The sequence below is a fragment of the Calonectris borealis genome, chromosome 1, assembly GCF_964195595.1.
Source record: "Calonectris borealis chromosome 1, bCalBor7.hap1.2, whole genome shotgun sequence".
NCBI lineage: Eukaryota > Metazoa > Chordata > Aves > Procellariiformes > Procellariidae > Calonectris > Calonectris borealis.
The window spans coordinates 201,813,101-201,840,408 of NC_134312.1; the positions used below are offsets into that span (position 1 = coordinate 201,813,101).

Below are 27,308 nucleotides of genomic sequence, written 5' to 3' on the forward strand. Positions count from 1 at the left end.
CCTTGGACTAGGAGGGTACTTAGCAACAACTGAAAACATCAGTGTGCTATCAACATTCTTCTCATACTAAATCCAAAACACAGCACTAGGAAGAAATTTAACTCTATCCCAGCTGAAACCAGGACACTAAGACATAGACCAAGGGACACAGCATTATATCAACTGGGGATACATTGGGGATGGCTGGGCTTACAAGAACAGAGATACTCAAGTTAGCATCTTTGTCACTTCTTTGGTATCTGCCTACCAACTTGAGGATTCAGAGGGAAGGAGCAGGATCGGGACACTGCCATTGTCTTCACAGCCAAGAGATGGGCAATGCACAACTCGACTGCTTTCTGCACTCCTCAAATAACAGGAACAATTTATGCATCATTAGATGCAAAGGGGGGCCTAGCCTAGTAAAAAGTTTATCTTTACCTGACAGCTGGCATATTTGTGGTCAGAATGAAGAAGTTTGGGCTAGGATTTGAGCATATAAGCTCAGTCAACAACTAATATTTGGCAGGCCCCCAGGCTCCCTTAGACTTGCTGGAGAGAGATGGTCATCTCCAGCAGGCTGTGTCCCCCACTTTGAATACAGATAGTGCTGGACAGTGTCAGTTTGCTCTCAGCAGACTGTCCGGAAGGGAGCAGAAAAACTAGAAGGCTCCATATGTTGTTTGCAACAACCCAGAAAGCTGCAAACTGACCCAAACCAAATCTGGCTGTAAGCTGACAGAGCTGACTGTGTAAAAGCAGATCCCACCCCTGACAGTGTTCTCATGAAGGGAAGTATCTGTGTCCCTACATCTTGACTTACCTTCACCACATGAGGCTTAAAGCAGATATTTCTGAAAAGTTGAGCGAGGGGACTTTGAGATAGGGCCAGAGTAAATGCAGTGTGAAACACCACCTCCATCAAGACCTTGTTTTTGTGTCTGCACAGAGAATCCATGATCATCTTCATCTTGTTTTCCAGAGGCTCTTCTGCGAGCAATGGTGTTTGGAGGATGTTTTCCATTTGTTTTATGACAGGCTAGAAAAGAAATTGAACAAACCAGATGGAATCTAAGGAGACCCATAAGGCACCTCTTGACGAGGTGCCTGCTAGTAGGCTTCAAAAGTAGTGTTTTATATAAATGTGATGATCCTTTTGTCTCCAACTTAGGAGGAAATTCCTATAGCTTTCTACAAACACCCCATAGAAATCTTCTGTAGGATACACAACAGATACTCACCATCAGTTTCTGGACTTCCTGGGGATCTTTGGTTTTTATTTGATTTTCTGCTCTGTCCAGCACCGAAAACATTAGTGTTATATTTGACCAGGCACCCATATGCTGTGAAATACAGATGTAAGTTACATCATCATAATGAAGATACCACCAGCGTGTAGAAGGCTATCTCAAACCCACTGAAGCATTCAGGTGGACCCCTCACAAATGATCATGTTATTTGTGTTTTGTGAATATTACAAACTGGTTTTGTATCTTTCAAAATTTGTATTTGTATCATGGGAGCAAACTTGGGGTGCTGTAGAGATATGGGGCCTGAAATCTGTTCTGCTTCAATTTTACTGTGCAATTGTTTCATTTGTGCAATCTTCCAAATACACGAATAGGTGCCTCCAGGGGAACAGTCACGTGCTAAGCAGGTATGAAGGAAGGGTGAATCGTTCTCTAGAGGAGCTTGTATCTCTCCCCAGACTGGAAGAAAACCCCCAAGAAGAAATTTTTCATTACTTAAGTTGGGTGATTCCTATCCCATCAGCTCTGGTAAGACACACAGGCTACAATACAAGATTTATTTCACCAGGCAGGGCTCAAGTTAGCCAGCTGTACACCCTCAGAGCTGACTGCAAAGAAAAGCCCGTGTGCATCTGTGTGCTTGGGTGGCACAGCTTCAGTAACCTGTAGATGGGCTTTTGGAAGACACTCACCTGTGGAATTTCAACCCCTCTGGGTAAAATCCATGTTTCTGCTTGAAGGATCTTCTGCATTGGGATGAACCCATAGTTGTTATAGAGATTTCTAATGAGGAATATTTGAGGCCATGGTGTCGGTGCATTTGCCACCAGCTTCTTCATTGCATTCACCAGGTCTTGCTCTTCTTGCTTGTTCCCACCAGGAGATGGTATGTTTGGATCTGCAACTTCCAGTGAGATTTCTCATTAGGCTCACTCCCAGGCAGTCATATATCATAGATCCTTTTTGCAAGCACACCACCTGCTTAGGTTGCAACAACACTTTTTCCTCAAGAGTAGGAATATAGCCTACAACCATAGTATCCTGGGCTTCTTAATACCTACAGCATGCAGGGAAGTAGAATACTAGGCAGTGAATATGTGGACTGAATGGCCTAATGTTTTCCCATTTTTGGCCCTTATAGGATCTTGGCCAGGTAATCTTCTCTAGCATCTATCTTAGGTCAGAGAGGAAAGCTCTCAAAGGCTGTCCAGACTGTAGAGAGCAATCCTGTGGCTCCGTTCTAGGTAGCTGAGAGAAGTGGGAATCCTCTGGCCTATTTTACATCTTGGCCTTGTAAAGGGTGTCCTGTGGATTATATGGGTTGAGGTAAGATTGTGTCGGTCTCTTTACTCAGACTTTACTTGGACACGCTTCAAAGCTGACAAAGATGTAAGGAAGTGAGTCAACAAAGTTTAAGGTGCAATACATCCTCTTCTAAACCGAAAGACTCACATGTGTTCAGTGTGAACTCCATTGACTCTGCCTGTCATTCTCAACAGAATAATGGGAGAACAGAGTACCAGCACATGCACTTACCTGTAGACACCTAAATGATTATCGTGATACACTTCTGCGCACTACCCCTTAAGTCTGGTGAACTATTTATTGAGGGGAAATGCCAATATTCAGGTTTCTTTTAACTCTGAACAAAAATTATATGTTTCAATACTGAGAAAATAATCCAGAAAAATGAAAACGGTTTCAGAGCAAGTTCTAGGTAATATATACATTTTGGGTGCAACACACACATCTTTGGATGCAACCTGTTTACATACAAAATTTAGCAACTTTAACCCTATTCAGTTTCAATATTGCCAAAAAATAGTTTTCTAGTATCAGGACAAGAGGGTTAAAAAATTATCTACATTTAAAAGAAATAAATTAGCCCTTCTGATCCTGAATCACCTCTTGAAAATTAATCTGTTAAGCCCCTTAAATTTAGAGAAAACTTTGTCTTTTTTTCTCTTTTTTCCTTTTCTTTTTCCTCCCAGAAGAAACCTCCTATACTAGCAAATGTTTGGCTTGTTGTAAACCTGCTTATGAGGAAACACAAATCTCGTGCTCTCTGCTGCTAGCAGAAGGACTCACCGCAGAGCACCTGACTGCCAAGCACAGTGGCCACGTGGCTGATGGAGAATCGGAGACGGGCTATGAACTGGAGGGTGTCAATTTTGGAAGCCTTGCATGAATGGAAAGAAGAAAGGTCTGCAGTAGAGAGGCAGCTTTCAGCAAGCTGGTTGACATCATCTTGGGAAGAAGGATACATAAAATCCTGTTCAACAGAAAAAGAGGGAGAGGGAAAGTTAAGAGTCTGAAGTTGCCACAGGTTCTGGGTAGCCCCTTCTTCTTTCCTAAGCCTTTTCACCAGGTGCAGAGCTCATTTCTGCTGTGATGCTGTACTCTGTGAATCTCAAGGGAATCTCAAGCAATGACCTGCTTTGCAGGTGGACTATTTTTCATCATGTTTGAGGGTAGCCCCAACTCTGCTTCTGTGCCTTCCTTCTTGATTCACTTCATGGAGAATCACACGTTGAACAGATGTGCTTGTGCATCTCTATAGTGCACAAGTTCAAAGTGGAACAGAGACCAGGGACAGTTCTGCTCAGAGTATCAGCTGTGCTCAAGGGAGGCTCTCGTGGCTTACAAATCAGGCCATGGGCACCCCTGGACTCCAGGAACTCCAGCTCCGAAATTCAGACTGTACATTGGAACTTATTAATTCAGGCCTGGGTTCTTCCAGACTATGCTTAGGCACTTAACCAAGGGAGGTCAGCAGCCTGTTCCAGACAGCCTCAGGAGCCAGTGAGGGGAAAGAGAGAGGAAGAGTGTGATCTGCAAAGGGCAGGACAGGAGGTGATGGTTAGTTTGAGTACAGATTCCAGGAACGTCTCAAGGATATTTGCACTTACTTCCAGACAATGCACCACCATGAAGTAGAAATGGTCCCAGTTCCTTTTGTTGAAGGTTATCCTTTCCTCCATCTCAGAAAGGTATTTTTCCAGGTGAGCCTTTATGTTGTTGAACCTATGACAAAAAAAAGACATAGGATATGAGCATCCATGTAACCCATGTGGCTCAGTGATCAGGCTGGGAGCTAGCTCATGCTAACCCATGTCGCAGGAGCAGTTTCAAGAGGGAGGACTTGATTGTTGGACTGGTGTCTATGCACTCTTCAAAGGGTGACAGCTCACTTTTTGACTTGCACACTAAAAATGAAGGATAACATTCATTATTTTTCTTCAGTAGAAGACCAGGTTAGGGTCCCCGGTGAAGTCAGGCTCTTACCCCTTTTTACTGCCTGGTGCTCAGGGCTGGATGGCTTGCAGGCCACAAACTGGATCAGCTGAGTGATGACTTCTGGGGATGGTGTGCCTCTGTCTCCCAAGACAGAGGAGGTGACAAACTCCACAAAGAAGGAGTTACATTTCCTCCTGAATTTGTTGTGACATGCAACAGCTTCCCTGTAGGGAGGAATAAAATCAAGGTCTACCATCAAAACGTAACAAAGCAAAGAAACAGCTTCTCTTTTCTGCCTCTCTGTGACCAGGAGACCAGGTACACCTAGACTGTGGAGAAGAAATACACTTTTTAAATAGAGAGGGGAATAGAGAGGGGAAAACCCACTACAGCATTTTTTATTGAATACTGAGGGCAAACTTTTTTCTTCCCCTGTACTCTAACTCTCTCCTATCTCCACTGAAGATAGCTTGAGAACAAAGAAAAATGGATTCTCATGTAGTATGTATGCCTGGATAGACTGCATGTTGAGACGGAGGTAGAAGGGCTGGAATTGACCCCAGATCACTTCACGTGAATCCTTTCACCACCAAGGGTTTGCTACACATGGTAAATACTGACATTTCCATGGAGCTCATGTGTTAATGACATTTGTGTAGCCTCTGCTCTGGTAACTATTCCAGTATTTTATACAAAGTGATAGAGACTGAAACAACAAAACTAATTGTTTTACTAGTTACAGGATACCTTGTGGCCGCTGTAGCTGTGGGTGTGTAATCCTCTGGGAAATTATCCTTGCAGATCTTACACTGCTTGCTTCTCCACTCACGGATGCACTGTGAGCAGAAAATGTGGCCACAGGGCAGCTCTGCTGGGTCAGTGATCTCCAGTAGACAGCTCTTGCAGTCCTTCACACCCTTCCTGAAAGATGCCACCAAAGGAAGACACAACTCAGGGCTGATTTTACACTGGTGCCAGGCTTGAGGGTGGGCATGGGATTCCCATGCCCAACATTTGCTGTAGGCATCAAAACTGGATGGTCATTTTTGACTCGCCTTACTGGTGAGCAGAGAATAAGGGCAACATCTGCTAGTTTAATAAGGGGGTGACTCCATCAAGGACCAATCCATCTAGGAGATGTGGCCCATCATGTTAAGCGTGGCTGGGTGAGGGGGATGGGCCTTGTTCACAGTCTCACTAGGCCTGTGAGTACCTACATCAGTTACACCACATTCAGTTCCAGGGTTGTCTCTGTCACCAGCCAGGCACAACAATGCATGGGGAAGACTTTGCCTCATGACCTTCTGAGGTTGGGCATTACGTGCCCTGGCATTAGGAGACTCCAGGAGTTGGCCTGAGGAGATTCATCCCCATTGACTAGTGATGATCTTACCCCACCCCTTACAAAAATTGGTTTTGAAGCAAAATGTCCCCAGAACAGCTTTTTTATTTTTGGCTTGGACTTACACAAGGTACACAGTGTCAGCATTTTGGTTGCATTTCTTGAGCACTTTTGTCACCAACTCAAAAGTTTTAGCTGGCTCAAAATTTTGCGTTTCAGTCAGGCGCTGTAGGAAAGAAAGGATGGTGAAAGCTCAATGGAAATATCTTCTTGACATATGGAAGAGCAACAATATGGGATGTCAGCACCACAAAATTACACAATAAAACACCAAAATCAAACAGACCCACCAAGTATCTTTCCTCATGTAATGCCAGGGATAATTGGCCTGAAATATGTTTTAAGCTTTCAAGGAAACCTTCCTTTAAATAAAATTCTGATTTTGGGGGGCTTTCATGATGATCCTGTGTTTTTTGCACTGGATGGTGTTTCCACCCTTTTCCCACCCTCTTCCCATTTCTATGCCCTCCCTCAAGCTGGGATCAGAGGAAGCCCTAGAAGATAAGGCTCCTTCCAAACTCTGCTCATCTTCAAGGTTATAAATTGTCCAGGCAAGCACTACACTGAACACATACATTCCAGGTAAAGATGAACTGCTTCACAACAAGTCTCAGAAGCTTCTCATCTATTTGTGTCTCATTGTGCAGCAGGTGGTCAAAGAACATGTAGACAATGTTCGTGCAGGTCCACTGGTGTCTGGAAAACACACACACATGGATGTTGAACAAAGCTTCAAGACTTGCCAGAGAAAGCCACAGGTGACCTACTCTACATTGGCAATGGTGCAATTTTAAGTGGGAGACTGGCCTACAGACCTCTGAGGTCCCTTCCAACCAAGATTTCTATGGCAGGTCCCAGGTGCTGTAAGATGATTTGAGGACACAAGACCTCCTGGGCTAGCTTTGGAGGACTAGAGTAAGCAAGGAGAGAAAAATATGGCATGGTCCTGTCTACCTCACTTGTTGGAGTGTCCCCAGACCAAACCGAGTTATTGAATCGTTACTGGGTTTTGTCTATGGAGATACCTATTCTACTACAGCAAGCATCCCGGGCATGATCAAGCATGCAGTCAGATGTTCAGGAATGCAGGTCTTATTGTCAAGGAATGATGGGCGCGTAACCATGACCAAAATGCACAGTTCTTAACACAGATCTTTGGAGTGATTTTGCCAATGTTTTTGTGATAATCAGACAACAGAATGAGGAAAGCATTAAGAAGGAGCAAACAGTTTCAGGGATCAAGGTTCTCAAACTAATCACTATGGTTTCCCAAGGAAAGGATGGATTAAGCTCACAGTGTAGACACCTAGCTCATAGAAGAGGTGAGATAAGGCCCCATATATTTGCCTGAAGTCTTTCAATTCATTGAAACACTGGATTAGGAACTCCAGGGAAAAAGGGTAGACTATGAGCAATCGTTCTCCACAGACTGTATTTTTAAGCTTCAAGCATTTTAGTTTTCTAATCTTTTGGTGAGAGCTGGCAGAATCTTTTGGTGAGCACATGCCAACAATTTGAAGGAAAAAATTTGGCTCGTGTGAAAGAGGACCTGTTACTTGAAAAACGAAGATAGGGCTGTTGAGAAAGATTGGACTTACAACACAGTCCTCAGGAGTTCCCTTTTTTTCTGGTAAAGATGAATCTGGTAATTGTCCATACTGATCCACCCCATCCAGGGCTTAATGGACTTGACCTTTCTAAGCCATTCTGTACAGGCCTCAAATGACAGTAGATTATCTGTGGGCTGCACCTTCTTCAGGAGAATGTTCAAGGTGTCAAGAGCGACAAACTGAAATTATATTTAAAAAGAGAGAGGAAGAAATTAGCTTTATAGCTGACCTAGCCCCATTGCACCTTGGTGGGAAAAAAAAAAGCTTTGGAGGCTGTGATGGGGAATTCTCTGAAAACCTTAGCTTGGTGCAACAAATACCATAGTAGGAATTTATTAGGTAGGGAAGTGAGAACAGTACAGAAACCATAATTGTACCATAGTGTAACTCTGTGTTGCACTTGTGTTTTGAATACTGTTTGAATACCTGAACCAGAGCACTGGTTTCCCTCCACAGGGAAACTTTCAGTTCTAAGCTTCTAAGCTTGTTGCCTTCAGTCCCTTTGACGTTCAGGAGGGAGAAATAGGTATTTCCAAAGAAGAGTTCTTCCATTTCTCAGAGAGATGTTTAAGATTGTTGAATGAGTTGTTCTTTGGAAAGACTTAGGTGTTTGGGTGGGATCCAGTTGCCCTATCCGGTTGCCCTATATGGAGCTGGCAGATAAGGCACAGGATCTACAGGAGACTCATGCCCTACTGCAGCAGGAGCTGGAGGCCAAACAGCATCTGAAATGTCAGTAGAGGACTACTTGTGGACAACTGAACTGCACCTTCAGTCTTGAGTCACTCTCCAGTGTCTCTGTAGCCCATGTTTTCTCTCAAGCAATCACAGGAGATCAGATTACCATTGCAAATGTAGACACATCCCTGTAGACATGTAAGCTACAGTGTCTCAATCCAGACTTGGACCCCACCCCAGAAGTTAAATACTATGACTGTCACCTATAAGGTCTGAGTGTTTAAGAAGAGATGAATGTCATACCCAGAATAACACAAGCAAAAGGATGTGTAATATTTTTCTACATAGTGCAGATTAAATTATAGAAGTTTTGAAGACCAAAAAGTATAAATGGAATTAAAAAATGGTTAGAGGAGGATGAAGGAGAGGTCCTTTGTGGGGAATGAGCTGGATATCAGTGCTAGCTCAGAAACTCCCTAAGACTTACTGGAAGCTGGAAAATATTTCCAAGGAAAGATCCCCTGAAGTCTTGACTCTTTTCTTACACACTTTCACTGATAATTTCTTAGTGACCATTGTTAGAAACAGGCTGTGCCACTTTGCTCTGCGAAACACCAGCTGTTCCCTTTTGCTCACCATTTCTGGCGGGTCCTTCTCGTACATTTTTTGCAGCTCGCTTGTTACAGTCTCATCACTTTTTACCAAGTCAACAAAGAGTTGATACTCCTCTCGTAGGTAGAAATATTCCATATGAAGCCAAATGGGGGAAAAGCTTATCTCCTCCTGCCCCACAGAGGAGCAGAGCTGTTTTGCATTGGCTAGGAGAGCTTTTGACAGAATCTGCAGATAAAATAACAGGTGTTATTTCTGCTCCAAACAAACAGCAGGGGACTCAGGATTCAGCATTGCTGAAGAGTCCAGTCAAGCTTCTCCACCAAAAAAGCTCTTCTTAAGGTAGAATTAAGACTGAGCACCAACAGTTGTTGGGAAGTGTGCAGAACAGGAGAAGCTAATTTTTTTCCCCAGTTCTTGGAACCATAGATATCAGTAGCCCTGTGACTCAAGCCAGTGCCATTTAAAGCTTGTACTCCACCAAACCCCGTTTACCTCATAGACAGAAAGATCTTGCCCAGGAAAAGTCATCCTTAGAAAGTCATTGGTGTAACTCTGCATCATCTCTGGATTACTGCCATCTGGCATCAACACATTCTTGATCAGCTCTTGGAATAATTTGGCTGGTTCCTTCATAGGCACTTTTGGATGACCTAGAGGAAAGGACAGAGATGTCAGGTAACCAGAAAATAGAAGCTGACAGGAAAACAGGATTGCAAAACAGATGTTCTAGGTCATTATGGTTGTGTGGGGAACAGAACTGGTATGGTTGCTCCTACCACAACCTTTTGCTATTGTATGAAACTTTGGAGATCAGCTTCCCTGGGTTAAAGAACAATTCCTGCTTCAAAAATCTGATGTTACCTTTCATATTATCGACTCTTTCCCATAGTTCCTCCAGGTAGGCCTTCAAAACCCAACTGAACGGGAACTGGCAAAACACAGATGTGTTGGGGTCTTCAGTCATTGACAACACGGAAATCTTAGCATCTTGTTTCCTTAAACAGCACAGAATGAAGCAATCAGGTAATATGCTCTATGTGTACTGAACTGAAGCATCACAGAGAAATTTCTGACTGCCACTGGTATATGTTTTGCTTAAAAAGCACAGAAAGATATTTTGTAAAAAACTCAGCAACAGTGAAAACAAGGCAGGAGCAGAAAAAGTTCCTGTCACTGGGAGCTGAAGGCTAAAAAATACTGCAGCAGGGGAAAGGCAACTGAGTCAGACAACATCTGTCTCATCTCTGACCACAGCTGCTGTTCAGAGTAAGCTGACGGATCAATTAAAATGTGATAGTTGGACACTAAATGCATTTTGTGTTGGGGAGGGGATTCATCTGCTCTGATCTTAGGGAACTCAAATTCAAATTTCAAAATTCTGGACCTATTGGTTCCGACTTTACCCTGTATTAATTGCTATTCCAAGGAACTGGAGTTCCTTGCTAATGTTCCTGATTTGCTGAAGGTTTAAGAGAACAGGAAGGTTCTGATTCCAATGTTATGACACAAAGGACTTATCATGGACAAATTATGAGTTGTGTGAGATTATCTTACTTCAGACTTGTTGTTTTACCATTTCTTTCTGCAGAGGATTGCATTATGAAAGCAGGTTTTTATTCTCCTAATGTACACACTGTGTTTCCCCACCAAGTCTCTTACTTGCTGGTATATTTAATTCTCAAGAATGATTCTTCTTTGAACATCTGAAGCCACAGTTCTGAGAGTGGAGACAGTGGAAAGAGATGATCCAGGTTGTTGTTTGCATCCACCACTGCAAGAATTTGAGCAAGCAGATTGGCCACAATGTCTTCTAAATGCATCCAGAGCGCAAGCCTAGAAACGATAACATGACCTGTCAAGTGTCTTGCTTGTACCTGACCACCCCCCTCTATTCATCAGAAACTCATATCTACTTCTGTATACCAGATAGCAATATCTCTTCTGGTTGGCATATCTGAGCCACATTAAGTATTGTGCTTCACACACCACAGTGTTTTTAACACTCTCAGAAACAGACCTGTTAGAAATTTGGAACGGGCTGCACAGATAAAAGTACCTGAATGAAGTGTCTTCAAGGATGAACTCACTGGAGATCGCTCTGCGGAAAACCCACTCCCTTGGCTCAAGGCTTATTTTCTCACGTTCTTGTAGGAGGTGGCAAATTCTCCTTTTCAGCACACTCATAAAATGACTAGAAACTAATTATAAAACAATGTTTATTAAAACATTTGAATGAAAGGAGTTTCCATGCAAAGTATTCAGTTGCAGTAAGGCCAGTCATAGAAAGTGACCTCTATGAAAGTTCTTGGTTTTCCTCCACAATAAAATCCAGAGGCTTTATATTCTACGCTAGTCTCTTCCTTTTCCTCTTTATTTCTAGGGAGTTGATTTTGGGGGCAACGTTTATTAAAGACATGCCATTTTTGATGGAGGAAAGAAAATCCACTTCTTTCTGTCTCAGTCTTTTAAAAATAATTGTGTGAATTAGGTTATTTGGTGTATAAATAATCTGATATTAGTATTGATATGGAGAAATGCTTAGTATTGTATGTCACAAGAATAGTTACAGTGCTGCACAAGGGTTGACATCCTGTTCTTATCTGTATGATACTGGTATCAATATAAAATAAAACTGATGGGATTGTTTCAATTTCAGTACTGATATAACCACAAGCAAAATTCATTCTGCATTGCGCTGAGGAATGAAGGTATCACTATGCAATCACAAGAAAACATCTTTTCCTGAGGGACATTTTCTTATAGTCAAAATTTAGTACAGAATAAATTCTGATTTTGCTATATGACTACAAGGACTTCCCAGACCCACCACATCTTTGAAGTGGCGATATGGTCTCTTTTCTTTTTCAGTCATTAACAAACGAACTAGGTATCTGACAGGAACCTATTGCACAAAAAAGAGCAAGTCATACGCCACAGTGACAAAGTCTTTCCATATGCAGGAAAGAATAATTTCCAAATGCACCTATAAGGATTTTTGTGCTTGGTTTCTGATGAAACCAGACTCTCTCCATTTTGCTGAAGCCACAGTTTTCTATCAAGACACCACATCACCTGCACAAATAATTTGTATCAATTCTGTGTAGAAATCAGTTGGGTAGCTTTGGACTCCAAAATAGTCATGGGGGTATAAAGTGACCTCTGCCTTAGGTTTTTCTACCAAGGTCTCCATCAAAGGTCATGTGAAAAGCTGGATGTTTCAGTACAGACTCTGAGAACACACAACATTGGGTGCATGGAGAGCACAAGAGGCCCTGAGGAAATCTAGTCCTCTCTCCTTTGGGACCTCCCCCCATGCTGGCCTAGATGGGCACCAGGACAGATCATTAAACAGAATAGAATAGAATAGTTTGGGTTGGAAGGGACCTTTAAAGGTCATCTGGTCCAAGCCCCCTGCCCGTGGGCAGGGACATCTTCAACTAGATCAGGTTGCTCAGAGCCCCGTCCAACCTGACCTTGAATGTTCCCAGGGTTGGGGCATCTACCACCTCTCTGGGCAACCTGAGCCAGTGTTTCACCACCCTCATCATAAAAAATTTCTTCCCTTATATCTAGTCTGAATCTACCCTCTTTTAGTTTAAAACCATTCCCCCTTGTCCTGTCGCAACAGGCCCTGCTAAAAAGTTTGTCCCCATCTTTCTTATAAGGCCCCTTCAAGTACTGAAAGGCTGCAATAAGGTCTTCCCCGAAGCCTTCTCTTCTCCAGGCTGAACAACCCCAACTCTCTCAGCCTTTCTTCATAGGAGAGGCGTTCCAACCCCCCTGATCATTTTTGTGGCCCTCCTCTGGACCTCTGCTCCAACAGGTCCATGTCTTTCTTGTGCTGAGGGCTCCAGAGCTGGACGCAGGACTCCAGGTGGGGTCTCACCAGAGCTGAGTAGAGGGGCAGAATCACCTCCCTCGACCTGCTGGCCACGCTTCTTTTGATGCAGCCCAGGATATGGTTGGCTTTCTGGGCTGTGAGTGCACGTTGCCGGCTCGTGTCCAGCTTTCCATCCACCAGTACCCCCAAGTCCTTCTCTGCAGGGCTGCTCTCAATCCCTGCAACACCCAGCCTGTATTGATCCCAAGGGTTGTCCTAACCCAGGTGCAGGACCTTACACTTGGCCTTGTTGAACCTCATGAGGTTCACACAGGCCCACTTCTCGAGCTTGTCCAGGTCCCTCTGGATGGCATCCCGTCCCTCAGGTGTGTCGACTGCACCACTCAGCTTGGTGTCATCTGCAAATTTGGTGAGGGTGCACTCGATCCCACTGCCTATGTCATTGATGAAGATATTAAACAGTACTGGTCCACCAGTATGGACCCCTGCGGGACACCACTCATTACCGATCTCCATCTGGACATTGAGCCATTGACCACTACCCTCTGAATGCGTCCATCCAAGCAAATCCTCACCCACCGGACAGGCCACCCATCAAATCCATACCTCTCCAGTTTAGAGAGAAGGATGTTGTGGGGCACTGTGTCAAAGGCCTTACAGAGGTCCAAAGGCCTTACATTGGTAGCCCTTCCCATGTCCTCTGATGTAGTCACTCCATCACAGAAGGCTACTAGGTTGGTCAAGCAGGACTTGCCTTTGGTGAAGCCATGCTGGCTGTCTTGAATCACTTCCCTGTCCTCCATGTGCCTTAGCATAGCTTCCTGGAGGATCTTTTCCATGATCTCCCCAGGCACAGAGGTGAGACTGACTGGCCTGTAGTTCCCCGGGTCTTCCTTTTTTCCCTTTTTGAAAATTTTCCCTTTTTAAAATTTCATTCCTCCTGTTCCATGGTTTGCAATGTGCAAGGTGCAGTCATGCGTAAATAAAAAAATCCAACCCACTCTGGGCCTTGGTTTGTACTCACATGTGGTTCTACTATGATCCTGGAAAAGCAAGTTGTGAATGATCATGATTCTTCCAGTGGCACGCCGACTGTTGTCTGTCTTGTCTTCCAGCTGGATCACAGCTTTCTGGATGCTCTGTTTGATCATAGAGTCCATGCTGAGGAGCTGTGACTGGAAAAGATTGGAGGTCAGTATATTGCCTAACACTCCATTGCATTTGCTCTGTCAATTCCTACTTAACTTGACACAATGGGCTCCCAGGTATATGTCTACTTCACCATCCCATCCCTAGTAAATCAATCCCAACATTGCAGAGAAGTGCTAAAAGCCCTTGCAAGGGATGGAGAAATGGGGAAAGAGCTTTCACGCTTTGTCAAAGTTCACAAAAGGCTTAAATGTGCCTACTCTGGCCTTGTTCTGGTCTGTCATAGAGTGGGGACCACTTCACCCTCACTGTGTGACTCACAAGGACCTGCAACTACTTTTTCCTGTGGCAAATGTACTATCCGAACCAGGGACCAGCATAACTGGATCCCTAAATGCCTATGAAATCTATTGTTTCCTAAACCGGTTCCTGTGTAATGTCAGGCAGCTGAAATAAGAAAAAAGAAATAAATCATACATTTCCTTCTGGAAAAAGACTGGACTTGGTTGGATCTTCAAGAGCAGTAGATTCCTCTGGAGAACCTGAAATCACAATCACTCATAAGACTCCTTTGTAAAAAATGTAGAAACCTGAAAAATAGAGACCTCTATCCGAAGGAAGCATCTGAAGTCACTCAACAATCAACAAAGGGTTGCAAAGCTGTCAGTCTAAGACATTTCAACCTGGGCTTTGTTCTCTCTGGGGAGAATTGCCCAGTAATCAGATCTCAGTTTTGATTAGCACCTGGTAGGAAATATGGATGTGTCAGGACAGGAGGTGGAGTTCCTCTGCAACTGCTCCTGCCTCCCTTCGTCCATACATCCTGAAAACAATGGCAGAAATGTATTGAGTTGGCTTTGAACTCACTGGATCAGGAATATTTAGTGGTTTTATTTGGGCAAGGTGAGCAGAAAGACTTGCTGGGAATCAGAGTGCATAAGCGTGTGTCTACTGCACGCTGAATGCCACAGCAGTACAGCCAATTTGCTACTGCAACTGAAGAACTGCTACCCTACAGTCACAGCTTGCAGACCAGGAGGAAAAAAATGCAGTGCAAGTACAGTAAGTCCTGCTGAGACCCAGAGCCAGTGCCTTCACAGACAACTTGATCTAGCTGTACTTAAGGCTGTAGATGGAGCAAATGGAATACAGAGGAAGGGACAGAGCTGTGCGGGTAGTGGGTGAAAAGCAAATGGCTAGTTACCTGTTGTGAGGTGCCCCTGGAAAGTGGTCATGAAAATCTCAGCAATAGTCATTTTGGCAAGCTGGCCTAGATTGGCTGTAAAGTTGTCTGGGGGCATCAGATCATCCAAGTGGATCGACATCCATTCACCTGGGGAGGCAGTAAGCATGGCAGAAATAATAGTACTGGACATAACTATTGTGAATAACTGACCTGCTTTCCTTGGTGCACCACACCCATCCAGAAAAATCAATAAATTTTGGCTGCCCTGACCTACCAGCTGCCTGGATAATAAGATATTGAGATGTGGAAGATTTACCACCTCCTGTTTCTTTTTACTCTGAGGGAGGATGTGTTTCTCTCATATCATTCTGTTCCCCCCTCTCCATCTTCCCAGTACTAATGGGCACAAATACCCTTACTGTCATTCTCATCCATTAATTAGGGAAGAAAACGATCCTATAACCCAAAAGGTGTTTGACCACCTTCAACATAAAGAAGTTTTTTCTTGTGTTTGAATGGAATTTCTTGTATTTCAGTTTGTGCCCATTGCCTCTTGTCCTGTCATGAAGCGTCTGGCTCCATCTTCTTTATGCCCTCCCATCACGTATGTATACACAGTGATAAGATCCCACAAGCCTTCTCTTCTCCAGGCTGAACTGTCTCAGCTCTCTCAGCCTCTCCTCATATGAAAGATGCTCCAGCTCCTTAATCATCTTTGTGGCCCTTCACTGGGCTTGCTCCAGTATGTTCATGTCTCTTTTTTTCTGGGAAGCACAGAAATGCACACAGTAGTCCAGTGTGGCCTCACCAGTGCTAAGTAGAAGGGAAGGATCACCTTCCTCAACCTGCTGGCAGCACTCTGCCTAATGAAGGCTATGTTGGCCACCTTTGCCACAAGGACACGTTGCTAGCTCATGTTAAACTTGATGTCTGCCAGGACCACCAGGTCCTTCTCTGCAAAGCTGCTTTCCAGCTGGTCAGCATCCAGCTTATACTGGTGCCTGGGGTTATTCCTCAATGAATGCAGGACTTTTCACTTCCCTCTGTTGAACTTCATGAGGTTCCTGTCCAGGTCCCTTTGGATGGCAGCATGACCTTCTGGTGTATCAGCCACTCTTCCCAGTTTTGCATCATCAGCAAACTTACTGATGGTACATTCCGGGCACCTTCCGGGTCATGAAGGTACAATCCAGGTCATTAATGAAGATGTTAAATGGTACTGGCCCCAGTATCGAACCTTGAGGTAACACCACTAGTGACTGGTCTCCAGCTGGACTTCGTGCTGTTGAGCAAAACCTCCTAAGTACAGCAGTTCAGCTACTTGTCAGTTCAACTCACTGTCCATTTATCTAGTCTATACTTCATTAGTTTGTCAGTGAGGACGTTACGGTAGACAATGTCAAAAGCCTTACAAAAGTCAAGATAAACACCATCCACCATTCTCTCCTCATCCACCAGGCCAGTCATCTCATCGTAGAAGGCTATCATCAGGTTGGTCAGACTTGATTTCCCGTTCATAAATCCATGTTGACTTACTGCTTCTCATGTGGTTGGAAAACGTTTCCAGGATTATTTGCTGCATCATCTTTCCAGGGATCAATGTTAGGCTCTCTGGTCTGTAGTTCCCTGGATCCCTCTTCTTGCCCTTGCACAATCTCTCCTTTCCCTCCCACTCTCTCCCTGATCCAAAATAGCATTTTCAACCTTACCACTGTCAAATGCCAGGTAGCCACAGCCTCCCAGAACTCGCGGGATTTGAGTGGCCAGCACAACATGTGATGGGCCTGTGCCTGTTGATTTCCTTCTCTCATCTATGACACAGTACCTAAAATGAGGAAAGAGAGGCTAAAAAGTCCATTCTCTCTGTCAGTTGGGCAGAGAGTCTCCCAAAGCCACCCCAGGCCTTTCCAAGGCTCAGGCAGAGCTTTTGGAAAGACCAACAGCTTGAGATGTGGCTGCGCTGCAGTGGTAGAAAGGGAAGAGAGAAGCTCAGCTCAGCCCAGCCCTGCCCTGGCAAGGCTAAGAGCTAAGATGGTGTTGGGTATTACAAGACTCATGCTCATATATCTCCCCTACACCCTCTCCAAGCAATGATTCTGTCACATGCCTCAGCAAGCTCTTTCATGACAGATTTCCCTCCCTGCTGAACACTGAATCTTTATTTTAATCTGAATTTGTTTTGTTGTATGTATGGGTCTCTGTCCAATCATACGTTCTTTCTGGCAATCACGGGAATAACATTAGCAATATCTGCCACAAACATACAGACAAATTAGACAACAAAAGCCACAACACAGACCAATCCAGAACTTGCGGGGAAACAGGCCAAAACCCAGCATAGCTTTCATAGAAGTGGGACCTGAAAAGTTCAAGTCCCTCTCTAGAAAAGCACAAACCCACCTAGAACAAAGCATTTCAGGAGACAACGTTCACATTAGTTGAGATGGTGAAGAAAGGGTATGAACAGGAAATGTAGAAGAGTGATAAAGGGGGTAAGAGGGATCATATTGAGAGAGCATGTGTCTGGCTGGGGGGGATGCCACTAATGTACTTCAAGGGCTTGAGACCAACCTCATATAATGCTACTGTCAATGACTTAAGCCCTCGCTAGTGCCCAGAAGTCTCCCGAAGGCCTTGTGTCCTATCAGCCAGCCCTGAGAGATGCCTTGGATCCCTAGGATGTCTCAAATGGTACCAGATGTCAGCTTAAGTCCTTTGGTTTGATGACTAAGGAGAAAAAAGTCATCTGGTGTTAGGCCCTGTTTGGAGTAGTTTGTGCTGTGTGAGCCAACCATGCTTGGGGAAGGTGGTTTTAACGTAGGAAGGATGTATAGAGCATGCTCCCAGAATGAAGAAGATGCACTTTTAGACAAACGAAAGCTCAGATGTTAGGGATGTTTTATCTTAACATCTCAACAAACACAGGCTTGGAAATTTAAGCTACAGAACATAGGCATGAGCGCATACACACAGATATACAGATAAAGATATATGGGAACATCTGCAATGACTACTGAACAGGTCACTAAAATCAATGCTATATCCCATGGCTATTTGGCCACTGCATCTTCCCTTACCTTTGCACCCGACTAAAGAAACACAGAAGGAAAGAAGAAAGAAGGAAGGATGTTTACTTGGCACAAGCTAGAAGCCTTCTGCTGCTCTGTGGCTCATCAAAGTGGAACTGGATGAGGAGCAATTTCTCCTCTGATGATTGCGCAAAAAAATTCCTGCAGACAATGAAATGGTCTGTTATTGCTCTATTCATAAAACCACCTCTGTTCTCCGCTGTCCCTGCTCCCCCTCGCCCCCTTTCCCCAAAACCCGAATCTATAAAATTAACAAATAAAGGTGAGAAGGAAATCTCTCCTCACCTGAGTTCCTGGCGGAAAGTGTATTCGGTGTCAAACTGGCTTAGGAAGAGGCAGTGGATTTTATTTTGAAGGTTAAGTGTCTTCCTTATCTCTTCTAAATCTCTCTCATTTAGAAGTCTTGCATGTGTAGAAACCTGCAGTGAAAGGGAAGTATATTCCAGGGAAATGTTGTGTAGTTGTCGTATTACCATCCCTAATGGGTGGGAAAGTTGAAGTGATCCCCTTATGGACCTTTTCATGTGCTTCCTAAAGGCAAGACTCAGAAACGTGCCCTGATTCCTCATGCTAGAAGAGACTTAGACTTGAGCTGCATCCTTAGGAATGAGATGCTGTGAGGCAGTGACTCCAAAGGAATCCTGCTGGGAGATGTACGTGAGCACTTCAAACTTTGAGGGATGGAAAAGCCTCTCCATGCAACATTATGGGCCTAGCACAATAGTCCCCACATGTGACTCTACTGGGCTGACTCTCTCCCAAGGCTGTGGGCTCCCTGTACTGGGGATTCAGCTGCTATCCTTTTAGGTGTTTCTACCAACACAAATTCCCGAGCTCCTGTGATGGTTACTGGAGAACTGATTAGGATGCTTTCTTTGGCATGGGCAACAACTCCTGAAAATAGATGTCAGGGGGCAGTGGGCATGATCCAGGACCTGCAGAATTGCCAGAACCACCTAGAGTCCTGCTGGAGGTTTGGTGGGATCCCCACGACATCATCAGTGGTGCTTGTCACTTGTCTGCAGGCAATGAATGATGCCCTGGGTATCTTAACCTTGATCCTCCAGAGCCTTCAGAGTTAGGAGCTGGCACCCACTGCCTGTCTGTTAGCAGATCCACCACATCCAGGTCAAGAAGAAAAGCAGAGCCCAGGCCCATGTGTGATACAACTGATGGGGCAGGAGACAAAGAGGACAGATAGAAGCCCATCACTGTTCAACAATGGATCTTATCCAGTGGGTTAATGGAGGTTGTGTGGCAACATCCCTCATCTGGAAAATAAAGACCAGTCTCATTGCTTTACAGTGAAGTACACGTACCTGCAGGCAGAGCCCAGCAGTCCTCTCCTTCCTTGGCTGCCAGTTAACTGTCTCTCCCAAAACACTAACAAGGCTGTTGTGCTTCTGCTTGTGGAAGTACAAGTCTTGGATCTGCTCAGCATCATCTAGGAGGGAGTATTTAAGGCGCAGGATGGAGTCAGGGGTTGCACACTGAACAAGCTTCCTTTTGGCAATAGAGAGCACTGGCTCTTCATAGGGCTCAAGGTCTCCCCAGGACCTGCTCTGAGTGCTCTCCAAAGCAACAGCTGCACATGTGTCATAGCTGAAACCGATGAAGACATCCTGTTCCTTGGGGCTGAGCTTGGTGGACCAAACATTGGAGAATCTGCTGCTGTCAATGGAGACAAACAGCCCGGCCCAGGTCTGCAGGTCCTGCTTCAGCTGTTGCTGCTGCCAGTTCAGAACAGTGTTCATGTCCAAGCAGTGCTTCTCCAGCCTGTTCAGCAGCGGGGTGGGGAACTGGGTGTAGACTACATTCTTCTCCTCTATCACAATGAGTCTGAACTTGTCCTTCACACGGCTCTTCACTTTGTGAGTGCCAAGACCCAGGTCAACATAGTAATTTCCCCCAAGCTCTACGAAGCACTGGTTGAGTGCATCGTAAAGGCTCTCATAAAGGTTGTGTATATTTAAAAGAACAACAGGCCTGCCTGTCTCCATGCAGATCTTCACTCTGTTGACAGACCGGCATACCTGGGAATAATCTTGGTCCTGTGGAAAACCAGAGCCAAATATGATTTCACAGTTCTCAGTATCTATAAGCCGTGTCATCTGGATGATGTGGAAAGCTGCGTGGTTGGTTGTCAGCAGCAGGAGGTATCGAGACCTGAGTCCTGCCTGCTGTTTGCCCATATTTTCCTTCAGCAAAAGAAATGTGTGGCTGGTTTCCAAGTCAGGGGGAAGATACACCTCACTGATGCAGTTTCGGAAGAGCTCGACAGGATTGATATCACTGCAGCCTCCAAAGTTTCTCTGAATGGCCTTTATAATGATCTCCTCTTGAGACATGCACTTCTTGTCCTGGGTGTAGGACAGTATCATTTTGATCAAGCTGTAGAAATCACGGAGCCCAAAGAACTCAATTTTTTGTGTTTTTAGCACCTTGCAGTAGAATTCTGCCAGCAAAGGGAACAAATACTCAATGCTTTCAAGGTGAGGCTGTGCAGCACAGATACCCTTTGCAGTTTTAACTAGCTCTTCTTTACTAGGGTCAGTTCGAAATACAAGAAGACCCCTGTTCATTTTGGCAGGGTCTAGGGCCCAGTTTGAAATGCCCACAAAGCCAACTTTTTGGTAAGATTCTGGGTTTTCATCATCAACACATCCATCTTCAAGAATAGGGTGGAGTGTCTTCAGTGGCATTTCTGGTGAGTCTTCTGCAAGGCCGATCTCATCCAGGAGGACCACGGACGCAAACTCATCCAGATTCTTCCCCTTCTGGAACTGTGCACATTGTCGGAAAGTGGAGATGATCCCTTCTGGCTTTGAATGGGGACTGCACTGAAAAGACATCAGATGGATCTCCTTGCATCTTTTGAACAACTGGCTATTGGACCACCTGCCTTCCATGGCATGCACAGCAATAGTTTTAGACAGGGATTTTGAGCTTCCTGGCTTCCCAACCAGAAAGAGTGGAACTCGTAGGTCCATGCATACAACTATCATGAAGGTGTTTTCCCTCAAAGCATCATTGCGGGCTGTTGCCTCAGGAACAGAGAGGTTATCAAGAAATACCTCTTGGCAAAGCTCAATCTCTTGCTGCAGCAGGGATGCAGGGACAGAAAAGCATTTTGCGACCTCCTCCAGGTAATCTTTGCGGCTCTCCAGAGACACATAATAGCAAGCTCCCACTGAAAGGACCAAGGCCCTTTGTGCATCATTTAAGATTGGCTCCTGTTCTTTTTGGTACTTCTTCTCATCAATCTGAGGAAATAGCAGGTCTCTTAATTTATAAAACCAGAGCGCAATGCTCACACAGCGCTCTATATCGCGAAGACTGGCAACTCTGCATTCGTCTTTCTTCTTCCTGAGGAACTTCTGGGAGGCTGAAATGACACTGGTAAAGATGTCCAAATTTCCAATGGCGATCTTGTTCTTCATGGTGGACTTTACAATCTCTCTGATGTACAGACTCTGTGTCTTTTCATTCAGCTCTCCAAAATCCCAGACAAGAGGCAATAAGCTAGGTGGAAGGGGCTTGACCCGATACACCAGCTGCCGCAAAGGAATGTAGCCCAGTTTCTCCAGTGTGTCTTCACTCCGGACTCGGTACCCCAAGCCAGCTTTTTCAAGTTTCTCTATGGTTTCCTTGGTGTGCCTTTTGTAAGGGTTGCAAGCAGTTACTACTTTTAAACGGTCAGTGAGAATCTTCTCTCCATTTACACTGCGATCACACAGCACTTCTTTGATTGCAAAGATAGCTTCTGATGTGTTGGCTTCATCAAAAAAGAGTACAGTGTCCACTTGGTGCCTTTCTTCATTGATGCGTGCCAGCTCAATTGCCTGCCTAACTTTCTTGTGGATGGTCTTGGAGGTAGTGCCACCATGGACGCGTACCACCACCATGTTCCGAATGTTCCTGCCTGCCCTTTGCAGGCTGCACATGAACTGCACAAGCTTTGTCTTCCCACAACCTGTTTCACCCATGATGATTACAGGGATCCCACACTGAAACCGCAGGTGAATGGCAAGCATCTTCATGGTGTTATCCAGTGTCAGCTGGTATGATTCATCTGGATCTTGGGTGTAGCTCACACCAAAAACTCTGCAGAGAGCCTCCAGCTGCATTGTTCTGGGCAAGTATTCAAACTTCTTATTGAAAGGAACATGCTGGGCTTTCAAAGTGTGGTATAATTTACCTTTAATAACATTCCTTTCCAAAACAGCTTGAGAATAGGCATCAACAGAATCCAAGTTATTGCTGATGTGGAAACCCAAGAACTCCATGGAGTCATTGTCTGCATGAAAGACTATATAGGGGTGGGACTCTTGTTCCCATTTTCGTCTTAGCTGGTACTGTCTCATAATGCTGTTTTCCTCATTATCATTTTCTGCACTTGGCACACTTTCATCAGAGATGTCAAGAGACGGCACGGCAAAGTCCTTGGACATAGTGATCATGAATTTTACCACAAATGTTTTAAACCCCTGGAAATCCTCTCCGACTGCAGGGCTACAGAAAACCGATTTCTCACACTTGCTTAGCTGGAAGTTTAGGAAATGAGTGAAGTTGCTAAGCTCAGTCCAGGAAGGGTTGTGTCTCCCACAGAACTCCAGTAAGAGCTTCAGGCACTCTTTCTCTGACCCTTCAGTCCTTTCAGGGATGAAAAGGAAATGGTCAAGGTCTTCCCCCCTCTTGTATCTGCTGAGGTATTGGTAAGACCTCTGGAAAGCTTCACTCTTTAACTTGTCTTGGTCAAACTGCTCCTCTTTCATTTCAGAAAGACGACCAGAGTTGGGGTGTTCCAGCAAGTCAAGTACCCGCATTGGTGATACACATTTCACTGCAGGAAAAAGATCCAGGAACTTTTCTTCTGTTTCACTGGACACCTAAAACAAAGTCAATACGGAGTGCACAGATTAAAATATGAGGACAGTTGCCCAAACTTCTGCATTTGCCTACAGTTCAAGAGCTTTTTTTTCTGCACACGAATAGATCAGGAAGCTGAAAAAACATATGTAGATCAAATTTGTCCAAGCCTGCATGCATACTCTTAGGTGGATATGTATTGACATGCCCATAACTTGTAAGGTTCTGATGCTGAATGAATGTCCAATGAAAAGCTAGAATAGACCAAGCATGTCAAAGGGAGCACACACAGCCCCCTTTGGCAAGGACCCTCACAGGTTTATGACCCATACGATGAAGAATCACCCCTTTTTCATTTATTCTAAGCTGATCTTGTTGACATTGTTTGATGCTCCTGGTTCTTGTGTTGGAAGAGATGGTGGATGCTTGCTCCCCTTTCACCCTCTCCAGGCCACTCAGGATGTTCTGTCTGTCACATCCCTAATTTCCTCTTTTATAGTGTCCTCCCTCATTTCTCATATGGGAGACTTCTATTATTTTTTGAACATGTGGGATGTCTATGCTACACCAGGAATGAACTGAAAAAAACCCAAACCCTGCACAGCCCCTTATATTTCCTTTCCAGAGTAGACACGTGCTGGGACTGCTTGTTTCTATGTAGATAAGCCATCACTCCACTGGAGCGACAGACCCTAAATTATGCTTTAAAAGAGACTTTGGATTTTAGCAGATTTACTGCAGGTGCAGACCTAGTTATGTTAACATCCTCCCTTACTATTCCTCTGACCTGAGCACACTATCGTCAAAGCAATACCTCTTGTTTCCTTGTTCTGCTAACACCTTTCCCTTTTGCCAGGTACTCAATCAAGTAAAGATGAGAGGATTTGCACTTCCAGACCAAGCCGTTGGGACTCTGGATGTGTCTTAGGATGCATAGCTCAACCAGCAGCCGGTAGAGACCTGTTGACACCTGACGGGGAAGAAACATTTGAAAATTTGTGAAAGAAATGTCTGTCAAAACACACTTACTCCACTAACTATGGCAGGTAGTAGTACCTGCAGCCAGGCTACAGCTTTGCTCCCATTCTTGTGCAGGATTCCTATTCTAGCAGACACTGAGACAGCTGTAACTGTTAATATGATCAGATGCTTGGTGCTCTGCAGCCTTCTGAGGTAGGACTAGGTTGTCTGGATTCACGTTCTGCCCTAAGCCCACTACCTTCTGTTTAAATAAAGCCCCTTCCAGAGGGGTACCAGACTAGATGTGAGATGGAGAATCCACCCTTTCTCGTCCCTATGTATGGGGGCTTCTATGTCTGATCACTCGGTTTGAATTTTGCCACCCTCCAGTGCCCTACACTCTATTGATAACACTGTAGGAGGAAAGACTGCTTTTATGAAATGGGACCCACTTCACACAACTTCCCCACCTGTGGGCATGAAACAAAGCAAATGCAGGCACCCGAGCTTCCAAACTGTACCTAGAACTCTTGTTGTTCACTTTAACTTTTAAGCACCTGCTGCTACTACTGTAGATGAGAATAAGCCAGCACAAGATACTGTGCAAATACCCGCCTCTAAAAAAGCCTATGAGGTCTTGGACATTCTATGTTCAACCACCAAGACAAAGTCTCTCACCGCTGGTGACACATCAATATGGAAGACGGTGGGCTGAGTTTCAGTCGGGAATTCCTCAACAGAGAGTAGCTCCCCCAGAAGGAACTGGAAATCAATCTCTGACTCCATCAGCCTAATCGTTTTGTGAACCACTGGTAAATCACCCATCTGGGCACGGATCTTTTGGAGGGTATTGTCCACGAAGAGAGACTTCCCTAAGGAACAGAAGAGAGGGCCGAGGTTCACCCTCAGAGTCAGTGTGCCCTTTCACATGCATGGGACAGTCTTTCTCCAGACATCTGAACTCCCTCCAAACTGAGTGGCCACCTCTCAACAGCCTCTTTAGAACAATACCTGGGACCTGATCCCAGTCACATGAGGATCCAAGTCTGTGCTCACAGTTTTAGCAGTATGGCCCATTGCAAGACAGAACTCATGCCCCTACTCCAGCCCCGTTGAGGTTACCAATACAGACATAGCCAGAAGGCCTGGATCCTGACCAACTTGCCTCAGATGTGCCCTACAAAATGTCAGAAAACCTTACTGTCTAAAGAGACATGTCTTGAAAGGTTTCAGAAATGGTAGGAAGCATGAGACATCCTGCTGAGGCTTGCAAAGGGCCTTACAGAACACTTGTTCCATTCTGGAATGGCAGGTGGAAGCCAGTTAGGCTAGCCTGCGGTCTTTCAGAGGACATCTGGACTTATTTAGGCAACTGATTCCCATCTCTATGATCTAGCTTATCCTATAGAGAGAGTCTTGTTTCTTGCTCTTTCCCAGAGCGTTATCTGTTTCTCTTTAGATTAGGCAACTATAGCTCCCTCAAAGCTCATATTTTCTAGACTGCATTGTCATTCCCCTTTGGACTCTTTCGAGGTGGCCTATTACTACCCAAAGCTAAACACATGTGAGGAGAGTGGAGGGCTCTCCGTTGCATGCCACGTTCCTCTCAAGGCCGCCTGGTTTGAGACATGACTCACAGTAGGACTACTAACACCTACCCATTCCTGCTTGATTTGAGAATACAAACTTCACATTCTGCTGATAGGGCTCTTCGAAGGCCTGAGCAACAGGGGCTGTCCCAGAAGGCACTTTGAGATGTGTGCTCAGGTATGCCTGGATTTCTGTCTGAGAGTAGCATGGGATAGTAACTTTGTAGGTTTCGAAGGCTGTGATAACATAAGAATTGTGAGCTTTGGCATTGCAAAAGATAATGAACCTGTAGTCAGGGACTGTAGAAGATTGCAGCAAGCGGAAGAAGTGGGACTCCAGTTGTTTGGAAACTTTGTACACTAATTTCTCAGCACCCAGCAAGCAGTAGATTTTCTGGTTTTGAGAATCAGATGAAAGAGCTCTCCTAACAATCAGCTCCACTTCTTCCTCCTCTGTGTCAGGTGTGCACACCAGGACCTCATCATACGTTGGGAGAGGTGCTGTCTTGGTGTGTCTGTAAACAGAGAGCATGTAGAGTAACATTTCCTCTTCTTTACACATGATGAAAGAAGGTTTCCTGGCTTCAAGGCCTACTGGTAAACTTCTCTTGATACATGTAGTTTCAAGAGCTGCTAGTTGCTTCAGTGTTTCACCGAAGACATCCAGGCTGATGTATTTGTCTGACACAAGGCCAGTGAATTTCTTACAGTAAGCATCCCAGAGCAGATTCACCTTGTCACAGATGGACGGCAAACTCTCAAAGGACGTGGCCAGTTCATCCTCTGCAAGGGTGCTAAAAGTTGCCTGGTCAACATCTCTCTTTTTGTTTTTAAACTTCCTTGACTTCTTCAGAAAGGCTTCTCGCTGCTCATCATATAATTTGCTCAGATTTTCAACCTCCTCTTTGTCATCGCCTCGTTCGAAGGCAAAATTCATGAGCTTCTGCTCTGTAATGTCAGAGTTTGGAAGGCAGCTCTGCAGGGCTGCCTTTGCCACTGATGTATCATAGCCAGATTCAGCCAGGCTTTTGATGAGCTGGGGAAAACGAATGACATAGTCATGCCACGTAACAGACTCCTTGTCTCCTGCTGATGTGTTGACAGAGTCGAGTGGAGTCATGAGGGCTTGCTCCAGGGCTTTTCTAATATCTTCTGCTTTAATGTCATGCTTTATGACAGAAAGCATATTAAGAATCTGTGGCTCTATTACGCTATTGTGGGTTTTGGCCAGGTGGCTACATAAATAGAAGAGCTGGTGTGCAGTGAACAGGTTGAGGTGATAGTAGGTGTCCCTTTGAGTCTCCAGATATTTCTTCCACTCTACTAGGCAGTGATCCATTGCTTTGAAAAGGCCGTCCAGCTCCTCCAGGACAGGTCTGGTGCTCTGAACAAGGATGCCAGCAATTCCAAATTCTGTGTAAACTTTTACTCTGTGTTGGGGATTGCAGTAGATGTCAGCCTTCCAGTCTATGAAGAGGATATTGCCAACACTGAGAAGCTGCAGGTACAACTTTCCAACCATTTGAACTTTTTCCAGGATCTGTAACATGCCACAGACAAAATAGGGAAATGAATTATCATGTGTTTTCAACAACTACTGAATACTTCTCATGTTACATTTTCTTCCAAAGATCTATTAAAACCTGTTAAAAAAAAAAAAAAGTATTTGGCTCAATTTTTATGTACAGCTTCTTCTCAGGATACATTCCTTGGCCAAGAACATGCTATAGAAGTCCATGTTTTCCTGGAAGACTTCTACTGCTCTTCAGAAATACTGGTTCCATGGTAACTAGCACGTGTATACTGGGGGAAGGAGGTCCATGAAGGAAGGACAACTCCATTGTCCCAGGTAGC

General features: G+C 44.8%; 1 protein-coding gene across 11 annotated transcripts in view; it reads right to left on the bottom strand.

Moving 5' to 3' along the window:
- Positions 1-27,308, bottom strand: part of LOC142077820 (E3 ubiquitin-protein ligase rnf213-alpha-like) — a 66,099-nt gene that overhangs the window by 15,068 nt on the left and 23,723 nt on the right. For 9 of the 11 annotated variants that reach the window (XR_012672020.1, XM_075140013.1, XM_075140016.1 and 6 more), the window contains 26 exons: positions 25,524-26,994; positions 24,544-24,737; positions 23,720-23,875; positions 19,356-22,925; positions 18,322-18,455; positions 18,082-18,177; positions 16,657-16,772; positions 14,966-15,094; positions 14,239-14,303; positions 13,637-13,787; positions 10,828-10,969; positions 10,431-10,604; positions 9,633-9,766; positions 9,264-9,421; positions 8,793-8,996; positions 7,467-7,657; positions 6,444-6,564; positions 5,934-6,034; positions 5,214-5,387; positions 4,515-4,690; positions 4,339-4,435; positions 4,139-4,253; positions 3,318-3,501; positions 1,922-2,133; positions 1,221-1,322; positions 803-1,018 (listed from right to left, as the gene is read on the bottom strand). Coding sequence is in view for 10 of the 11 variants with exons in the window: in XM_075140013.1 (XP_074996114.1) it covers positions 803-1,018; positions 1,221-1,322; positions 1,922-2,133; positions 3,318-3,501; positions 4,139-4,253; positions 4,339-4,435; positions 4,515-4,690; positions 5,214-5,387; positions 5,934-6,034; positions 6,444-6,564; positions 7,467-7,657; positions 8,793-8,996; positions 9,264-9,421; positions 9,633-9,766; positions 10,431-10,604; positions 10,828-10,969; positions 13,637-13,787; positions 14,239-14,303; positions 14,966-15,094; positions 16,657-16,772; positions 18,082-18,177; positions 18,322-18,455; positions 19,356-22,925; positions 23,720-23,875; positions 24,544-24,737; positions 25,524-26,994 (8,583 nt within the window). In the remaining variant the exon portion in view is untranslated. The remainder of the gene's footprint in view (positions 1-802; positions 1,019-1,220; positions 1,323-1,921; positions 2,134-3,317; positions 3,502-4,138; positions 4,254-4,338; positions 4,436-4,514; positions 4,691-5,213; positions 5,388-5,933; positions 6,035-6,443; positions 6,565-7,466; positions 7,658-8,792; positions 8,997-9,263; positions 9,422-9,632; positions 9,767-10,430; positions 10,605-10,827; positions 10,970-13,636; positions 13,788-14,238; positions 14,304-14,965; positions 15,095-16,656; positions 16,773-18,081; positions 18,178-18,321; positions 18,456-19,355; positions 22,926-23,719; positions 23,876-24,543; positions 24,738-25,523; positions 26,995-27,308) is intronic. The other 2 variants (XM_075140015.1, XM_075140017.1) reach the window with 2 other exon arrangements.